Raw genomic sequence first — 20,143 nt, 5'->3', positions numbered from 1 at the left:
GTGTCCCAGAGAAGCTTCGTCATCTCCAAGCGCCTGCTCCGGCAGAGCAAGTGGAGATCTTGCCCATCACTGAGCTGAGGTTACTGGTGCTCTGGGGAGCTGCAGGATAGCCATAAGAAATGGAAAGCCAAAGAAACCAGTGATAGCAGAGGAAAACAGGAAGGGTGAAGGGTAACGCCAAAGGGTAGAGCTCCAAGGGCTGGACGTAACTCCATCTGAGCTGGCCAGGGAAAGGCCAACCGAGCTGCTTTCCAAAATCCCAGCTGCGCTGCATCCCTAGGGATGGATGGAAAATGCCTTTGCCAGTGCTTGCTCAGGGGCCCTGCAGACACCCACCCTGGGAAGATGATGACAGGACAGTCAGGCGCAGGTGGCCTGCATGGGGGACAGGCATGGCTCATGTGTTAGCACTTGGGGAATCACCCAGCTTCCGGCATTAAATCTGGACATGTGCACTCATGGAGGAGCACAAACACTCTGTGCACCAACTGGGGAGCATAGACCCTTCTGGTTTCCCCCTGCAGACCCATTGGAGCCTGCAAGCTATGAAGGTGGTGAGGGATTACTGGGGAGCGGTGCCCTGGGGGAAGAGGCGGCCTCGGGAGGGAGAGCTGGGGGACTTCCAACAAACTGCTGGGAAATGACAGCCAGAGGCTGGAATTCAGTTTGCACCAGGTACAGCCAGATCAGTTTGCAAAACATTTTGTTTGGCTCGTGACTGTCATGGGCTCATGAGCCCATCCTGCAGCCCACTCTCTAGTGCTCTGGGACCCTACCACAGTGGGACTGGCCTTGTGGCCATCCTGGGACCACCAGGAAGGAGAGGCTTGGCACAGATGAAGAATCCACCTCCCCTGCATGCATTGCTGCTGTCCAACACAGGACCCACCTCCCAGGGGCTTGCTTGGGAGCCTTGCCAGGGAAGCCCCCAGCCTTCCTGCCCCCACCGTGCTTGCAGACCCAATAAACGCAGAGTCTTTCAGGAGGGTTTTTTCTCTCATTTCTTTTCAATAAAAATACAGACTCCGCCCCAAAACAAAGACAGTTACATAATGAATTCCTCCTGACCACCCCCCAGAAGCGGGAGGGGGTGCCTTGCACCAGGACTCCCAAGAGAAGCTGGTTATCAGCTGCTGGCTGCTCCCTCCAGGCCATGCTGGTTCAGGCTCTGCATTTTTCGGGAACAGCCGCTGGCTCAGCCTGTGCCGTGAGCTGGAGCCAGAGCCTGGGACAGCGTCCGACACCACCGCACATCCCTCCCCCTGCCCTGTGAGCAGCGGACGCCTCAACTCCACGGGCCGCGTCTGCCCTGTGGCTGCGACACCGGCGCACACCACGCCTGCCTGGGGGACCAGGTGGAAAAACAATCTGCTTTTCCTTAAAAAGCCACTTCTCCTCCCAAAGGAAAGGCTGCCCATTCCCTGCACTGCTTGGCCTGGCAGGCAGCTGCCCACAGCTGGGAACAAGCCCCCCTTTATGCCGGCTCCAAACCCCACCAGCTCGGGAGCCCCGCGCTGCGCTGAGCCCGTCTTGCTCAGCCGCTGGGCCAGTGCCAGAGCTGCCTGTGGCAACGAAAGACCCAAACCAGAAGTGATGCCGTCACCAAGCCAGCAGCTCACCTGGCCCAAACTGCCCGTGCTGCCATCACCAACCCCATCCTCCCTCGCCCCAGCCTTCGTGCCCTCATGGACCCTTGTCTGCAGCTGTTGCCGAGCCCCTTGGCTCCACAGACCACGTATGGAGCAGCTGCAGGTCTTTCATCCCAGTTTTGGGAAGTTCTTTTCCGTGCTCACAGACCAGAGGTGTGAGAGGGGTAGTTGCTGCATCTTGCATGCCACGATGCCCACACACAGCCCCCAAAGCTCCCCGCTGGCCCTGTCATCGTGTGCATAAAACACTTAGTCCTGAAGTCATATCCCTGCAGGGTCCCCTACAGACCCCACCCCGGGATGATGCCGGGGTCGCCACCGAGGAGCACACAAAATGCCCCGCTGCAGGAGCCGCAGCTCGGCTGAGGGCTGAGTTTGGGGAATACCCGGGGCGGGAAGCACCGCAGGAGATGGGCAGAGCTCCTGAGTCGGTTGACGACTTAACAGGGCGACTCAGAGCAGACACTGCCCCTTTTCACGGGTTGTTTATCTGCCTACACAAGGGACTGAGTCAGGATGTGCGAGCACTGGAGGGGCTGCAGCCGCCCCGGCACACACCCAGCAGAGCAAACAGCGGCTCTGTCTGTGCGGGACGCACGGCAGGGACCGGCACTGCAGGGACCGGCACTGCTGGGACGCTTTGAAGCAGCTCCAGGAGCGGGGCGGGGGCGAGGAACGTCACAGTCCTGCACTGAACACCTTGAGCAAATGAGGAGTTATTCTGGGCTTCAGCAGTGCAAACACCCTCTTAATGCAACCTTGTCTGAGCAAGGAGAGTAAAAATAACACCAGCACTGTGGCCGGCCTACCATGGGCAGCATTTTCCAATGCCTGGGCAGACAGATGCCTCCGTGATACAAGGTGGTGAGTGAAGTGGGCACTAAAGCTGGAAACAAGGGAGGTTTCCTCTTGGCGAGGTGCTGGGATCAAGCCCAGGGCTCCCTGGATAGCCCCTGAGGGACAACCCTAAGTGGACAGAGCCGGAGGGATAATCCTGGGAGACAGCCCCAGGGGGCAGCCAGGCACTTGTCTCCTGCCACTTCTGCCCGAGATGCCAGAGCAGGGACAGGTACTGTGAGTCCTTCCTGCTCTGTGCTTGGCCAGGAAACCAGACGGAAGATAGTCCCAACAGCCTGCCCAGCACCAGACACCCCAGCTTGCACAGTCCCACACATCCCACAGACCCTGAGACCCCCCCCACGGCAGCAAACTGCTCGTGCTTCCAAGCTGAGTGAGAAATGGCCATTTCCAATTCTTCCACTGCCAACGGTGCTCCTTTGACTGTTTGTCACACATTAACTCAAGCAAACAACACATACCGAGCATGCACCTCTGCTGCAGAGTGCATCCAGAGTTCACACCGGGTACAGGAGGAAGAGCAGGCTTGTCCAGGCAGAGTCTAACCCAGCACCCTGCAGCATGAGCCCAGACAGACTGGCACCTGCCAACACCAGTGGCAGAGGTTCCTGTGCCCAGGAAGCAGCCTTGGAGCCAGCTCAAGGCAGGTGAAACCAGCTGGGACCTCCCATGGCCACCAGCCCTCCCCAGGCATCATAGCAGCCTGGCAGTGGACAGCAATTCCCGTGGCCCTGACGCTCAGAGAGATGGGCAGCCCATGGGACCCTTGCCCCCCACTGACCCCTCCTTGCATCCATGGGAACAACTTGACCCAGTGCTGCCCACAAAGATCAAGGGGTCTGGGAAGAGGAAGACAGTGTCATTTTCATCACACAGGGTGATGGATCCCAACCATCTTACAGGACAGCTCCATCCACAAGAAGGTCCCATTGCCCACAACAGCCCTGGAGTGATGCACCAATCACCACACCTGGGAGGGGAAGCGGCTGAGGGGTGTGGGGGAGCAGAAGGGCACCTGTCAGGCTGAGGAGGGTTCCCGGTGCCCAGGCTGCAGCATCCTGCACCCATTCAAGGGCCAAATGAGGAGGGTCAGTTCAGGGCTCCACCAGGAACCCCCCCCATCCTGGGTCCTGGTCCTGGGCAGCTTAACTCACACGAAGAAAAACCAGTAACTGAACAAAGTTGTTCCAGAAACGTCTCAAGGCTTTGCTCATAACAAGCCATGCTGCTGCTGAGGTACCGGTGCGCTCCCAAACCCCAAGAGTCCATGGAGGTGTGGGGTCTCAGCCCTCTGTCCCTGATAGGTGCTCTCTAGTGTGTTGGGTGACCCTTAGGACACACAGGGAGGGCCGGGACAGGCCAGGCAGCCCCAGGTAGTACCATTGTCAAGACCCTGAGGCAAGGATCCCCAGGCAGGAGAGGGATGGTCAGCATGTGGGGCAGGGACTTCCAGGGAATGTGCTGGTCACTGCTTTGTGCACGCTTCCATGTCCCAGAGCAACCAGTGCTGTTTCCAACTCATCTGCTGTCCAGCAGCAAAGTTTTCAACACATTTTCCCTCCAGATTCCATCTCTCAGGGATGCAGCTACGGGAAGGGGATACGATTCCCAGCAATCATATCCCACCAGGACTGGCCAGGATGGGGACGCAGCCAGAGGAGGAAGAGAACTTTATAAGGAGAAAACAGTCCCGAGTCCTGGCACTTCGCTGGAAGCCGCGCAACCCCCCTCCGCCCCCTTGTTCTCCCCTCCTCTTGATCGGCAGCGCGGCCATCTCCTACCCCGGGGCTGTGGGGTCCCGGGAGACTCGGGTGGGGCCAACCCGGGGGCTCGGGGGCCTGCTGCTTTTCCTTTTTTTTTTTTTTTTTTTTTTTTTTTTTTTTTGGTAGTTGTTTTCAATAGGTGGGACCTAAACCCGCCCGTTTCCTCGAAACTGTTTTTCCTTTCTTCCCTCCGCCGGCCCCGGCCGCGGGGGGGGGGGGGGGGAGAGGGGTGGGTGCGCGGGGGGCGGGCGGGATAAATGGGACGGGCGGTGGGGCCGGACAGCGGGTGGTGAGGGGCAGCTCCCCCGGCATCCGGACCGCGACAAGGACCGGCATCGGCACCGACAGCACTGCCAGCGGAACCGGGACAGGTAGCAGGACGTGCACCAGCGGCGGCGCCGGCAGCACCCGCACCGCCCAGCGCCGGCACCATGGCCGAAGGTAGGACCGCGGAGCGAACCCCCGCAGGTGCCGGGCTCGGTCCCGCTCCGCGGGAAGTCCCGACCGGCCGCATCCCCGCCCCAGCCGGCGCTTGGTGCCCCCGCGCCGCTCCCTGCTCGCCTGGGGCTAGAGCCGGTCCCTGAGCCTCAGCCGAAGTCAAGGGCGATGCGGAACGGGAAAGACTAAAGCGGGACGGCGATAAAAAGCCTATCAGGGTCCGTACGGGGCATGGCTGTGCCCTTCCCTCCCGACTCTCCCCCGGGCTGGGTGTCGCCAGTACCCGCAGAATGAAGTTTGGTGCTATTTAAAGCTTTCCCGGTAGAGGAGGGTGGACAACTGAGCCGGGAGCGTGTGCCCCCGTCCTGACAGGGTGAGGGGATTTCAGGAGGCTCAGGCAGAAAAAGAACTTCTGGGCTTCGGGAATCCTGCACGCTTGGCTCGTCAGGGTAGAGACAGCCCTCAGCTGCCACACAGCTGCCCCCGAAGTCCCAGGAAACGGGTCCGTGTGATTCCCACGGGCACGCAGCCTTCTGGGTGAGACGGCATCACTCTGCTCTGCTGTGCCACAGTGCCGCAGGCTGTCCTGGCTCCCAGCACTGCTGTAGCAATACCAACGCAGGTCCCTCGGGTCAGACACTGACCCAGACACAAAGCTGAGCCGCTACAGAATCACAGAATTAACTAGGTTGGAAAAGACCTTTGAGAGCATTAAGTCCAACCTACGACCTAACACCACCTTGTCAACTAGACCTTGGCACTAAGTGCCACATCCAGTCTTTTTTTAAATACCCCCAGGGACAGTGGCTTCACCATCTCCCCAGGCAGCCCATTTCAATGCCCAATCACTCTTTCTGTGAAGAATTTTTTCCTAATGTCCAGCCTAAACTTCCCCTGGCGCAGCTTAACACTGTGTCCTCTTGTCCCGAGCACACTGGGCAGCTCCTGCTCCTGGGTGCCCAGGATCCTGTTACCACTTGCAGCCCCTCAGCACCCTTCCCACCCATCTCTTGGCACCCAGTGGTTTGGGTAGAGGCATTTGTGCTTTGAGAAATCTGCTTTTTGCTAAATCTGCTGAGGATGAACACTGGGACTGGGACAAGGAGCAGCTCTGGTCCTGTTCTCTGAACATGCTTATTCTCAGCAAGTTTGGTTCCATGTTAACCATGTGATTCCACTTGTGCAGTCCATGTTCCGTAGCACAGGGCTGTGCTGCTCACAGAGGGAGAGGCAGTGAGGGAGAGGCCTTGTCTGTGCTCTGTCCCCACTTCACAGTTCCCATGGACTGGCTGCAGGGACCTTGCCCTTAGTTATGGACAGTTTGAGCAGCTCTCACATCGTGGTGGGGACAGTGACAATCCCGTGCCCTCCACTGGGCCCATACTGCAGAGTCACCTTGCCCAGAGAGCCAGGAGCAGTGTTTTCATTTAGCTTTGGGAATGGTGAGCTCATGGGCTGCTGTTCCCATTTGACACCGGTCCAAGGAGGGCTTGGTGACTGCCAGAGCTAGTACTGGGAAGGGCATGGCCAGGGAGAGCCGTGGCATGGGACAGCAAACCGAATATTGCCCATTGATCTACCCAGTCCCTCGCTGGCGCTGAGCTTGCTGTGTGCTCTCCTGCACAGAATGCTTTTTCTTATTCTGGTGATTAATACGTCACCACAGAGCAGTCAGGGGTCAGTGGCCTCAAGTGATGATGAACGACATCTCATTGCTCCAGCACAGCGCCCGGGGCAGTGGGGACGTGGCTGCTGGTGCTCCAGCACACAGCCCTGCCTGGGCTGTGAGCAGAGCAGAGCAGCCTGCACATGTCCGGGGCATCAGGCAGCCTCTGTCACCAAATCTACACTTGCTCTGACCAATTTGTCAGCAGCTGCAGCACAGTAAAGCTGCTGGAGGCCTGGCTGAGGCACAGGATCCTCCTGGACGTTCCTGGGCTCAATCAGCAGCACATGCTTGGGGTGGGGGCACACCGACAGCAGCTCCAGTGAAAGGCCCCCTGAGAGCAGAGCTGAGTGCTGGGCTTTGCTCCGGTGCTGGGTGCTGTGAGACACAGGCCCAGCACAGCTCTGGCAGCACATGTGATACCACAAAGGCAGCTCCACGGCACAACACAGCACAGCACTGGATCAGGAGAGCAAAAAGTCGCTGTGAGCTCGGCTGCCAAAGCTGTGCCCCTCTCACGGCACACGATGGGAGCCCAGCCCACAGAGCACTCCTGGAAGGATGCTCAGAGTGTGGCACAGGCACAGTGCCCTCCTGGAGAGATGCTCTGCCAGAGACATCTGGAAGCACAGGGCAGTGTTGGTGGGGAGGCTCAGACCCCTCACCGAGGTCCCAACCCAGGGCTCGGGGTGGGCGACAGCCACCCCTCCTTCCCAAGCGTCGCGGCTGCGTGGCGTGTCCCAGGGTCAGAGCTATACGTGCCGCCGCCTTTGCAGAGCTGGTACTGGAGACATGGGACCTGCACTGCGACCGCAACGGGCAGGAGCACCGGACGGCGGACATGGGCTGCAAGGTGCTGGTGGTGCGGCGGGGACAGCCCTTCACCATCACCCTGCGCTTCTCGGGCCGCGGCTACGAGGAGGGCGTGGACAAACTCGCCTTCAACGTCGCGACGGGTGAGTGCCGCCACATTCGTGTCGCGAGGGAGGGCTGTGTAGGTGTCACCACCCTCTGCCCCTGCCCCAGGGCTCAGCTGTGCTCCCACGGGGGCTGCACCATGGCGCCTGCCCCATGTCACACAGTCCCTGTTCCCTGCCTGGCAGAGGCTGGTGCTGTGCACAGCTTTTATATCAGAACCAGAAAAAGAGGTAGAAACTCATCTCCTTAATGAGAGTGGAAGAGAAGTGATAAAAAAAATAAAACAAGAAGCCACCAGCATCATCACTTCCTCCCCATCCTCCTCCCACGGTCGAGCCAGACTCAGGGCATGCCAGAGCTTCCAGCTCACCAGCAAATACCTTGGCTGCGGCCAGGATCCTGCCCACCCCTCCTGCCCCTCTGAGAAACGTCAGCAAAGTGTATCTTTTCAGCCAGGAGTATCACAGCATTTCTGCTGATGGGCTTTACACCCAGCCCCGCTGACCCTCAGACATCCCCAGAGTGAGGTTTGCTCAGGAAACATGAACACTGGCGAAAGGAAATGTTCCCATGGAGCTTCCCCAGCGCAGCCCTCTGAGCCGGGCCAGGGCTGGGCTGTTGCTGTCACAGCCAGGGCTGGGTGCAGCCGCCGGGCAGGGGCTCGGGCCCGCCAGCTCAGAGCAAAGTGAGAGGAAACTATTTCTCAGGCAAGCGCTATTTTGGGGCTGAGGCACCATGCTGAGTCAACCCGGCCAGAATTCAAAGTAAAACTGCACCCAAGTTTCCTTGCAGAGTAAAACTCTCCTTTTTCCATCCCAAAAGCTCTGGTGACAAAACAAAACCCAGCACCTCCCAGCTTCACCCTAAACCAGCCTCCCCCTCGGTGCCCTAGCAGCCCCATGGGGGCTGCCCACCCACTCCCACCCCCGGGTTTCTCCAGGCCATGCTACAGCCAGGCAGTCCCGGGCTGGTTTTGCAGGGGGAGTAGCCACAGGCACAGCCTCCCAGGCCAGGGCACAGGCCGGCAGAGGCTCCTCTGGGCTGGAGCCCAGCGCCAGCGCTTGCAGAAAGGGGGCAAAGGTGCTTTGCTGCTCGCAGAGGCACGAGGCAGTGCCACCCCACCGGCCCCAGCACATTCCTCACTGGGGCAGGACCTGGCAAGGCAAGGACTGCCAGACCTGTCCCCCCATCCTGGGACAACAAAGCCACAGAGGTCATGTGCCGCCTCCCCCAAGAAAGAGGGGAGGAAGAATAGAGTGAAAACAGAGCTGTGGTTTTGCAGTAGCCGTGTTGGCAGAGCCCCATTCAGGTGCCGGAGTCCAGGGGGATGTTGTGGGCTGTGGAGGCAGGAGGAGGAGGAGGAGCGGGGCAGGCTCCTACAGCAGCCCCGGGCTGGCTCTTGCCGAAAGGACACCGTGAGCTCAGCCCCAGCCTCCCCGGGAGGAGAAACTGTGTCACTTCCATGAGTTCACGAGTATTTTTGTTGACTGGCCTGGCGTCCCTCCCACGCTGTGGGCGCGGGCTGGTGGGGGACCAGCCGGGGCTGTGCTCCGGCCGGGTGAGTGGACAGCAGTGGCACCGCTGCCTCGGCTGCCGGCCAGGCGCTGCATGGCCAGGGAGCTGCGCGGCCGGGCTGGGCGTCCCCGCTCCGGGGAGCGGGTCTGGAGCTGGCTCGGTGCAGGTGGCTTGGCCATGGCTGCAGCTTGGAGGGGCCAGCGAGGATCACACTGTCCCAGGCTCGGCGCTTTGGCCACTGAGGTCATCCCTAATCATGGGATGTTTGCAGCAACGCCTGAGGCTGCACACACGTCCTGGGGCACCCAGTGACGGGGGTCTGGGGTTCGTGGCCGGGGTCTGCCAGCCCCCATGCTGTGGGCTGTGGCAGGACCGGGCTGTGTGGGTACAGGGGCTCAACAGCTCTGCTCAGAGGAGAGGCAGGAGCGGGTGCAGCTGAGAACAGACACCTGGCTCTGGGGTGACCACCAGGGCAAGCACCCCCTGTGCTCTGCTGGCCCCGGGATGCTCACAGGGCGAATCTGTCCCTTCCCAAACAGTGAGAGATGTGTCTGAGCTCCCCTCAGCTGGGCCCTCAGTACCTGACAAACCACAGGGTGAATGTTCCCAGACTGTGACAGCCAAGATCCAGGCAGCTGCCGCAGGGGAGGGGGGCTTGGAGCAGGTCCCCTTGGTGCAGCCTCCATGGCAGGGGGCTCCCAGGGGCCCTGGAGCAATGGCAGAACTGACCGACTCCTTCTTGACAGGGCCCTGCCCCAATGAGACATCAGGAACCAGCTTCCACTTTGCCATGACTGACTGCCCGGAGGAATCGTGCTGGAGCGCCGTGATCCAGCAGCAGGACGGGGAGTCCCTTTCTGTCTCCCTCTGCTCCCCACCCAACGCCTGCATCGGCCGCTACAGCATGACCCTGGAGACCCGCACTGACTACCAGGGCTCCAGCTTCCAAATTGGGGACTTCGTCCTGCTCTTCAACCCCTGGCACCCAGGTGGGCTTTCACCTCTCTGAGTCCAGGGATCCCAAGGTTCAGGCAAACATAAGATGCTCCCCAAGCATCTCCCCCACAGGTCTCATGCCACTGCAGATCCCAGGTGTCCTAAGCCCTGTTCTGAGCTCAGATCTAAGCAGAAACCCTCCCTTTTCTTCCATCTCCACACAATCCCTGCAAGAGGTCGGGGCCAAGAGCACCATCCCCACCCTACAACACACACAGCGCCTTTGCCACCAACCCAAACACCCAATGCCCTGTCCAGGCTGCCCCCACCACTGTGGTGCTGGTGTAAAGCCCTGGGCAGTCCCTGGTGCCAGCTCCTGGCCAGGCAGGGGTCAGGGGAAAAGCCTCTAAATGCCCCTACTTGCCCCCAATTGTCCCTAATTACCCCCACCTGGCCCATTCCCACCCATCCTCACCCAGGCACCCAGCTATGGACTCATTGACAGGGGTATCACTGTCCAGGTGAAATTTGGGCGGCCAGACCCAGAGAGGAGGTTTGGCTCAGTGCTGTAAGGTTTAACAGCCCTGGGATTTTCCTCTCTCCTTGTCCTTCCCCTGCTCCTGGACTGGCTGGTTTCCTGGATCTGGAACGTTCCATGCTGGATCTGCAGAGATAAGGGGCCATAGGAAGCTCTGCTCAACCAGGGCTGTGCTGAGCACTGGGGGTGGACATGTGGGGTTTCCTTCTGCAAACATTTCCAGTAAATGTTGATTTCCACAGCAGTAGCTGCTGCGAGTGAAATGGCTTTGGCTGTGCTGAGCCAGCACGCCCACTCCCACTGCTCACTGCACCCCCAGGGAGGTCTCCCCTCCTGAGGAAACATCCATCTCCATTAAATAAAAGGGAGGAAAGACAGAGACATGAGAAAGAATGAAAAGCAAGCCACAAACCCGCTGCAGTTTTCCCATCAGCTCTAATCAACCTGGGCTGAAATTCCCCAGCAGCTGTTTAAGGCATGAGTAGTTCCAGCCCCTGGTGCCTCATTTCCCACCGGATCCATCCACAGGGAGGGGGTCGGGAAGCTGTATGTGCAGGGCAGAACCCTGTCCTCATCACTTGCTGTTCCCACAGAGGACACAGTTTTCATGCGTGACGAGAACGAGCGACGTGAGTATGTCCTGTCCCAGCACGGGCTTATCTACCAGGGTACCTGTGATTACATCTTCTCCATCCCGTGGAACTTCGGCCAGGTGAGTGGGCAAGGCCTCCCGGGACCCTTGGGACCCCTGGCTGGTCCAGGCCGTGCAGCTCTGGTGCTGCAGGACACAGGGACTGGTGCCACGTGTGTGCCCCTCACAGACATGCACCCCAAATGCTGTCAGCACCCTGGAGGCCAGCCCTGGGTCAAAGAAACTGGAATCCCATTTCCGAGAGGGAATGTGCTGAATTAAAGGTGTGGCAAGGCAAGGGGAATGTTTCCCCATGGCTCCTGGGGGCCCCATGGCCGTGTGTTCCTAATCGGGGTGGCCCTGCTGTGCCAGGAGCCCATGCCTGATAACGCATTCCCGGGCACTGTGCCAGGGGTGCCGATAAGGCAGCGCCCACAGCCCGACCCGAGCAGCAGTCCCCGGGGCACAGGGGTTGCTCAGCCACCCTCCCTGAGCAAAGGGGTGGGGGTGCCTGCAGGAGTGGGGGTGCCCGTGGCCTCCACAGGATCAGCGCCTCAATTCAAGGAAGGGCTGTGACTCAGCTGTGATGGGAAATAGGTTTTCCTGGAGGTCAGGTCCATGCCTGACCCCCGTGCAGTTACAGGAAGCTACAGTATGTAGGCAGGAGGTCAGCCAGGGGTTTCACAGGCTGAGTGGGGACAGTGGGGGCGTCACTCGGTGGATACTGGCGGGGGAGGGGACCCTGAGGAGGTGTGACCCCTGTACCCAGCAGTTCTGCTGGCAGGGACATCCCTGAGCCAGAGAGGGAGGACAGAGGTGGCAGAGCCCCTGTGGGGACCTCACACAACCTTTTCTCCCTGCTCTCCACCAGTTCGAGGATGAGATCTTAGACATCTGCCTCAACATGCTGGACATAAACCCCAAACACCTGAGGGACCAGAACCGCGATTGCTCCCGCCGCAATGACCCCGTGTACATCGGCAGGGTGGTGAGCGCCATGGTGAGTCTGGGCTGCACCCGGCAGGGTGGCCCCAGCACCCCACATTCCCTGGGGTGAAAACGCCCCCCAGCTACAGCTGTGACAGACAGCATTTGTCACCCCCGCCCCCCCCAGTTACACCATTTTCCTTCTCTGGGGTGGTTCCTGTCCCCTTTACATCCTTTCCCTGTTACTGCTCCTATATGTATAAGAACCTTTTCAGAGGAAACAAATAGCAGGGGTGGGCACAGACCATTCCAGGAGCGGCTTTGGGTAATCACTCCCAAATTCCCAGGCAGGAGGATGTGTTTCTAAAATTCATCCCTAATTAGCACCATGTTCACCCGCATCCCATTGAGCTCTCGAATGGATACAGGATGCAAATGTGGGTGACAGGGCATGTGAATGGGGCAAAGGCTCTCTCTCTCCTTCCCCTGCCTGTTCCTACCCCTCCATCCCTCCCCTTTTCTCCTGCCACAGGTAAACTGTAATGACGAGGACCGGGGGGTGCTGTTTGGGCGGTGGGACAACCGCTACGAGGATGGGATGAGCCCCATGGCCTGGATTGGGAGTGTGGATATTCTCAAGAGGTGGAAGAAATTTGGGTGCCAGCCAGTCAAGTATGGCCAGTGCTGGGTCTTTGCTGCTGTGGCGTGCACTGGTGAGAGCAGATGCCTCTGGTCTCCCCTTCCCCACAGGACAGAGTCACACATCTCCCCCCCATCTCCCACCCCAGCCCCTACCCTCCATCCACTCCTGGTGCTGCATCCAGAGGGAAGAGCTGCAATCAGCCTGCAATGATTCCTCTGCAATTAGCTCTCTGTTGCTCTAGTTTGTCAGGAAATAGAGGGAAAAAATAATAGAAATTTTTTAAACTCAGCACTGCCTCCCTGGCCAGGCAGCAAGGGAGGGACTGGGGCAGGCTGGGGTGAGGGAAGTGGCTTTAAGGCCAAGTTTGCAATAAAGTCATGAATCCACTGAGATCAAAATAATGTCATGGCCACCAGGGCAGTCAGACAGGGGAAAAAGAGGAGAACAATTCCTGACGGGCAGCTGCTGGGAAACATTCACATATGCTCGTGCAGCTTTGCCCCAAGAAAAACTCTGCCTGCAAGAGCATTGATGTGTCACAGACAGACGAGACCCTCTTTAGAGGAGAGAAATAGCAGAAAACTAAAGTGGATTTCCAGCGATTCGCAGAGTTTATAGCCTTCCTTTGAAGCACTGTAACTTCCTCCCTGCTCCCTGGGGAGCTCCCTGCGCAGTGAAAGACAGCTGGGAGATGAAATCTGGGGTTCAGCACGGCTGCCCACACTACCTCTAAAGCTCTCACAGACGCTTTTTGTGCCTTTTTTTGCTGCAATATTAAACCCGTCAGGCTGTCAGAGCCAGGTGCCACCCAGCTTGCCCATGCACTGGCTTCTCCTGGGGATCACTCCTCAGGCACCCCTTTGGCAGGCAAAGGGAAGGGCAGGAGCAGTTCAAACGTGGGGCTCTGTGGGATGGGAGTGGTGCAAACCTGGGCCCGTCTCACCCTGACCTGCTCCCCACAGTCATGCGGTGCCTGGGAGTCCCCAGCCGGGTGGTGACCAACTACAACTCAGCCCATGACACAAATGCCAACCTGACCATTGACCGCTACGTCAACGAGAAGGGGGAGCAGGAGAGATCATCCTGGGACAAGATCTGGTGAGCGGCATGGCAGGACCCCAGTCTGCCACCCCCGGGCTACTTCTGCCCCTTCTCCAGAGCCTGGCAGGTGCTGGGGGAGGCTGAGACTTCTACCTCCTGGTTTCCCTTGCAGGAACTTCCACTGCTGGGTGGAGTCATGGATGACCCGTCCAGACTTGGCAGCTGGCTATGATGGGTGGCAGGCGCTGGACCCGACGCCCCAGGAGAAGAGTGAAGGTACAACATGCTCCACACAGAAGCTCCATCCACCTCACACCCTGACAGCGCTGGGTCTCCCCACCACCGCCACCCCTTGTGGCTGAACCCTGGGGTGGTGACAGTGGCTCTCCTCCATGCAGGAGTTTACTGCTGCGGGCCAGCCCCCGTCAAAGCCATCAAAGAGGGAGACATGCAGCTCAAGTACGACATCCCCTTCATCTTTGCGGAGGTGAACGCCGACGTGGTGTACTGGGTGGTGCAGGGCGACGGGATGGAGAAGCAGAGCATCCGATCCTCAGATGTGGGGAAGTACATCAGCACCAAGAGCGTAGGCAGGGACAGCCGGGAGGACATCACCCACAACTACAAATACCCGGAGGGTATGGAGGGTTTCAGGGGCAGAGATGTCCAGGGAGGGATGTCGCTGCTGGGAAGCAACCACAGCAGGAGAGCTTCAGGGCTCAGGGCAGAACAGCCCAGCCCAGGCCCTCCCCGTACTCCAGGGAATCACAGGGATTTTGTGCACCGCAGGGTCTGAGGAGGAGCGGGCAGTGTTTGAGAAGGCAGAGCATCAGAAGAAGTCCATCGGGGAGGAGGATGAGGGGTTGCACCTCAGGATCAAGGTGTCAGAGGGTGCAAACAAGGGCAGCGACTTCGATGTCTTTGCCGTCGTCAGCAACAACACAGACGAGGAGCGTGTCTGCAGGGTGATGCTGTGCGCCCGCGCCACCAGCCACAACGGCACCGTCGGGCCCCTGTGCGGCCTCACGGACCCAGCTGACATCGACGTTGAGCCCAGGGCAGGTAAGAGACCCACTGGTGGGGAAGGGGTTGCTTCACCAGGACCGGGGTCAGGTCAGTCTGTGTTCAGCTGCTCGGTGGGGATATCCTCCTTAGTTAACTACCACTGTGGATTTTTCATCTTTATGAGAGGATGAGGAAATTGCTCAGGCAGAAGCTGGAAATGCATTTGGAGCTGGACAAACCACTATTGCTGTAGCTGTCATGCCAAGGGAGCGAGCTGGGCACACCCAGGCTGCCATCCCCAGGCGCTCCATGGCACTGGTCTGCATCCCTACTGCTTTCCCACAGTCTTTGGGCTAGGCTGGGCTCTCTGGTGGGATCTTCCTACGTCAGGGAAAGCAGGACTGGCCCGGCTCAGCCCTGAGTGCATGGTCCCAGGCTGGAGGAAGTGAGAAGCACTGAGTTTGCTGGCCAGCAGTGCTGAAGTTCTTGGTGTCTCCCTGGGTAGGCATTTGACTACAGAGCTGTCCTGGCGTGGCCCCTGAACCTCCCTCACCCCTGCCACACGTGAACGTCACCATCTGGTCGTTAAGCATGAGTTTGGGTCTATGTGAGTTTGCCAGAGACCCTTCAGGGCTCGGAAAGTCCACACATCTGCTGTTCTGGAACAGCTAAATGTTTACCCTACACTGAGCCCTGCTCCTCACTGGCCCTCTGAAACGAAGAGCTTGGCACTCTGCCAGGTGTTGAGCTGCTTCACAGGCATGAGGAATGTGCTAGCTCTTGCCACCACGGAGGGGAGAGGGATGTGCCTCTGCTCATGCTGGCAGAAGCATTAGCAGGTACTTGGCACCTTTTGCAGGGCTGGATGGGGGAGTGGGGACATGTGCTCACCCTACTAGAGGAGCCCTGGGGCCTTTGGGGTACTTAACATTCCTGTCCAAAAGTTAATCCATCATCATTTTCTCTGAAACATTAATTACGAGTTCCTGAAACTTCTACCCTCAGCTCCTGCCTCAGAATATAGACCTCAGGACTTCCCAGACTGCATCCTTTAGGGCACCCCAGCACTTTGTGCCAGGGCAGGAAGCCAAGCTTCTTCCTCTCCCCACAGCCTCAGCTGATGCTTCAAATCCTGCCTTGGGAATGCCAGGCTCCATTTCTCATGGTCACAGCTACTCTGGGCTCCTTGTTCCAGGCAACTCTGCCACTGGTTGCCTTCAGCCTCCTTCCCTGTCCTTCCCCCTGGACAGCCCCATCCCTGAAGGACTTTCAGATAAACAACACTGAGGGCTGAGTGAGGGCAGCTGCCAGGGCCCAGGCTGCCTCCCAGTGCCCACGTTGGCTGCCAAGGGCTGACACCCCTGGTGCAGGTGTGATCCTTGAGCCTTGCCGTGGGACATGGCTCCTTCACATCCCCACACCCTGAACGTCCCTTCTGGCACTCAGTATTGGAGCCCCAGCCCTGCAGGAACCCTGGTTCCCCTGTCCTTGAAAGGCACATGGAGAAGCTCCGGGGGAGCCCAAACCATGCCAGCAGCAGCCGGGTGTCAGTGCAGGACTGTGGGTTCTGGGCTGGAGCTGCCGTGGGTGCTGACCCCTCTCTGCTTCCCCTTCCAGAGAAGAGGGTGCCCCTGCGCATCCTGTACGAAGAGTACAGGGACAAACTGACCCAGGACAACCTCATCAAGGTGGTGGCTCTCCTGAACGATCACCAGACAGGCGACATCCTCATGGCTGTCAGGGATATTTATGTTGAGAATCCAAAGATCAAGATCAGGGTAAGGGTCCAACGTCCCATCCCAGGCAGGTCTGAGGGGAATGAGTTGCTGTGATCAGCTGGGGGGTTGCCCCTGGGGCTTGGGCAGCAGGTCCTGCTTCACTGAGCTTAACTGAGCAGGGCTGCATCCCCTGGGACCTGCATCCTCCTAAGGTCCTGCCTCAGCCCCAAGGCAGGGGGAGCACCATGGCCCCCAGGATCCGTGGTGCTTGGGGTCCAACCTTTCCTGCTTGCAGATTTTAGGAGAGCCGATGCAGAATCGGAAGCTGGTGGCAGAGATCAGCCTGGTGAACCCCCTCGCGGTGCCCCTGAATGGCTGCGTGTTCGTGGTGGAGGGCACCGGCCTCACCGACGGGCACTTTGTCAAGGAGCTGTAAGAGCTTTTCCTGCTTCACCTGGCTGGGATGTTGGGAATGGGGTGGATTTTTGTGTCTGGAGCCCCCAGGGAGGGCAGTCATGGGGCACAGCAGGAGCCAGGGCTATGCTGGTCCCTGTTCAGAGCATCCCTAGCCCACACCTCACTGGGGAAGGGGTTCAGCCACCCTACAGGGTCCCTGCTTACCAGGGTCACAGCACTGTCCTGCAGCACCATGGGCCCTGGGAGGTTGACAAGGGGCTCGGACAAGGGCCACAATGACTCCCTGCCCTCCCACAGTGAGGAGCCGCTGGAGCCGCAGGCGGAGGCCAAATTCCGGATGGATCTGATGCCGCGGCTGTCGGGGCTGCAGAAGCTGATGGTGGACTTTGAGAGTGACCAGCTGACGGGGGTGAAGGGCTACCGCAACGTCATCATCGCACCCCAGCCCATGTGAGCAGCTACCGTGGCCCTCCAGCTGCAGAAACCCTGCCTCGCTGGCCCCCCACCCGCTTTAGCCCAAGATGGCCCCAGAAGGATGACGGCCAGAGCCCAGCCTGACCCCGGCACAGTGGCAGTGATGCCACGCTCCTCCCCGAGAGCATGGACACGACAAAGGGGCTGGTGGAGTCTGCGGGCTGCTGTGGCAGTCGCTCACTTCACTGCTGTTCTCTCACCCTGTGGGGTGGAACATCCTTGTCCCGCCTGTCCCCCAGCACTGGGCACACCGGGACCCCCGTGCCAGCCCCCTCCTCTGTGCCATGCTGGCAGCCCTGGCACACAGAGCCCATTTCCATAGAGGCAGCAGCAGAACAACCCCTCCAGCCCCCACTGTCGCCATCCTCTGACTGCAGCTCCATAGAGAGAGATTTTGTACTGTGAGCACAAAGCTGTCTATGCACCATATACCTATAAAACAAATCTAAATAAATACTGCAAATAACCTGCTTGGGTACAGCCGGGCATTGGCTTCAATAACTGTCCTGGCACTGCAGATGCTGCAGGGAGGGATGGGATATTACCTTGATATGAATCAACTATGCAAACACTGAATAAAAACTCTATTTTTCACTTTAAAAGCCAGACCTGGCTCTTCTTGCACTTCCTTTCCCCACAGCAGGACCCAGCAACTCCTTGCCCAGCATCCATGTGGGTGGGAGGTGAGTTCTTCCAGCCCAGCACGCAGATGGGGGGGTCATTGCCATGGCAGGCACTGCAGCCACACTGGCCTCACATTGGCCACCCCCTGTGCCCCAAATCAGCCTGGTCTGGTGTTCTCAGGGTGGTCTGCGCTCAGCCCCCAAGGCACCTTCCCAGGTAACTTCTCCCCTGTCAGGAATGGTTCCATACCATGCACAGAGAAGTGGAGAGAGAACACTACAAGTGATCAAACCAACAGGTCTTGCACACCCAGGCTCTGGGCAGAGCTGTCCACCCAGCCTGGGGCAGGTGAAGGGGCAGCTGGATCCCACACAGGGATGCAGGAGAGTGGGGATTTGTGTCACGCTTGGAACCAGGGTCAAAGCTTCACTGAAGGTAAACCACTTTCCACACCAGAAGGGCCCTCCCACACGCTCCCCACAAACAGGGTGGGAGCCTCTCTTCTCTTACAAACACCATGAAAACCATCAGAGAGATGGTGGTATCCGACCAAGGGTCCCACAGTCACTGCAGCCCCAGGGGATGCACAGGCCCAGGGGGACAGTCTGTGGGACAGGAGGACCCCGCTCACACTGGCTGGTCCCAGTCACCCTGACATGGTGGTGTCTCCCATCCCGGCCATGATTCAGGCTGGATGGGCAGCTGGGAGTGTTTCCCACCAAGGACAGCCCGTTCTCTGACTTCCCTTTCTGTTTATCTTTAGGATGAGATAAAATCGCTCCAGACACAGCTGCTGCTTCCCCAAGCATGGCCAAAACTCCCCAAACCCTGGCTCTGCTTTCCCCATGGGAGGCCAAGGACCCATCTCAGCCCCAGCCTCGGCTCCTGCTCCCAGCATGGAACTGGAGTGGGCACAGCAGAGCCCAGGCCTCACGTGCAGCAGCAGATTGTTTGGCCAATAAAGCCTTTTAAGAAAATTCCCCAGGAGAACCACATGATCCATCTCCCCTTACCTTTGGAACTTTAACCACCACATCTCCCTGTCCTGCTTTTCTCAAACATAACCCAAAAAGGCAGCTGGAGGCTGGGACTCTTGTGGGGTAGAGTAGGGATAGAGGTGGGGAGGTGGGGTCTGGCACAGGGAGGGATGAGGAGTTGCCCAAGCAGCTTTCCCAAGGGGCAGAGCACCCACCCTGTGGCATGGGGACAGGGCAAGAGCTCCAGGAGAGAAAGGAATGGGGGTTCTCTCCTCCTGCATTCAGGGCAAGGGGTGGAGGCCATGCCAGCCCCCAACTCTGGCAGCACCAACCCCCCAAACACCAGTGCCAAGAGCACATGGAGCCCCAAGGAATCCTGAAGGAGTTAACAGCACGAACCAGCGCTGCCTTCCCTGTCAGGAACATTCCTCAGCCCAGCAATGATGCACGGCCCCTCTTTAGAGCATTTGTTACTGGGCTCTGCTGAGCCAGGCGTCCAGCTGCTCAGCGCCTGGGTTAAAAATAACCAGCAGCTCCACTGCTTCAGAGCTGGGTCCTGATAAAATAAACATTAGCACAGCTATTCCTGAAGGTCACTCCCATCCATCTGAGCCTCAGCAGAGCAAGACTGCTCCGACAGGAAGGGAACAGACTCCAAACCCTGCAGTTACAGTTTAGCAGCACGGGTTGGCTTTCAGGGCTGGTTTTTCCTCCATTATCCACAGAGCTGAGCTCGACCTCCCTGCGCCCAATCCAGATCACAGATGTGGTACCACACTGCATCCATCTCCCTGTGCTCATCCCGGATCATTGGCACAGTCCCAGGCTGCGTCCATCAGACTCTTTGGCACTCTCACCCTGCAAGTAGTAAATTATACATTAAATATTTCCAGCATCCATCATGTGGGAGGGTTTGTAATTCAGTGCTAGTCCAAGTGCCAAAGCCAGGCGGGAGCATTCTTGTGGAGGGGAGATTATGGATATACCTCGGCTCTCTGGAGATGCTGACTTGCCAAGAACTGACTGTAAACTCATTTTAGACTTGATGACCTTTAACTTACCTTCATTGATGGATCGAAACTAGAACAAACCCCCATAAATCAGAGCTTTCACAAGAACAAATCTATGGGATTTCCAAATGCTACTGCCTGTCCAAAGCTCTCTCTCCTCCTCCACAAACATACACATTTTTACTCCCTGTGGTCCAACGAGACAACTGAGGCACCATCAAACAGCAAAAGAGACAATAAAACCCCAATGGCAGGAGGTCCCACTGCACCCTCATGGGAAACCATTCCACAGCCATGGCAGGTGCAGGAGATACTACAGAGGGATGCCCCTTCCAGCATGGCCATCCCATGGATAACTCCAACAGCCTCTCTGTGCCTGCCAGGCCCCTGATGCA

General features: G+C 58.6%; 1 protein-coding gene across 1 annotated transcript; it reads left to right on the top strand.

The window, feature by feature from the left end:
* Positions 1-4,539: 4,539 nt before the first annotated feature.
* Positions 4,540-17,739, top strand: TGM2 (transglutaminase 2). The gene is made up of 13 exons (XM_069033909.1): positions 4,540-4,711; positions 7,151-7,330; positions 9,554-9,796; positions 10,875-10,993; positions 11,784-11,912; positions 12,372-12,552; positions 13,445-13,580; positions 13,696-13,799; positions 13,922-14,161; positions 14,313-14,585; positions 16,146-16,306; positions 16,542-16,678; positions 16,961-17,739. The coding sequence occupies exons 1-13, from the start codon at positions 4,702-4,704 to the stop codon at positions 17,115-17,117; spliced, it is 2,070 nt and encodes a 689-aa protein (XP_068890010.1). The 5' UTR covers positions 4,540-4,701; the 3' UTR covers positions 17,118-17,739.
* Positions 17,740-20,143: the final 2,404 nt, after the last annotated feature.

This window comes from Aphelocoma coerulescens, chromosome 20 (assembly GCF_041296385.1).
Source record: "Aphelocoma coerulescens isolate FSJ_1873_10779 chromosome 20, UR_Acoe_1.0, whole genome shotgun sequence".
NCBI lineage: Eukaryota > Metazoa > Chordata > Aves > Passeriformes > Corvidae > Aphelocoma > Aphelocoma coerulescens.
Note: the sequence above shows the minus strand (reverse complement) of the source record. Positions and strands in the feature narration are given on the sequence as shown.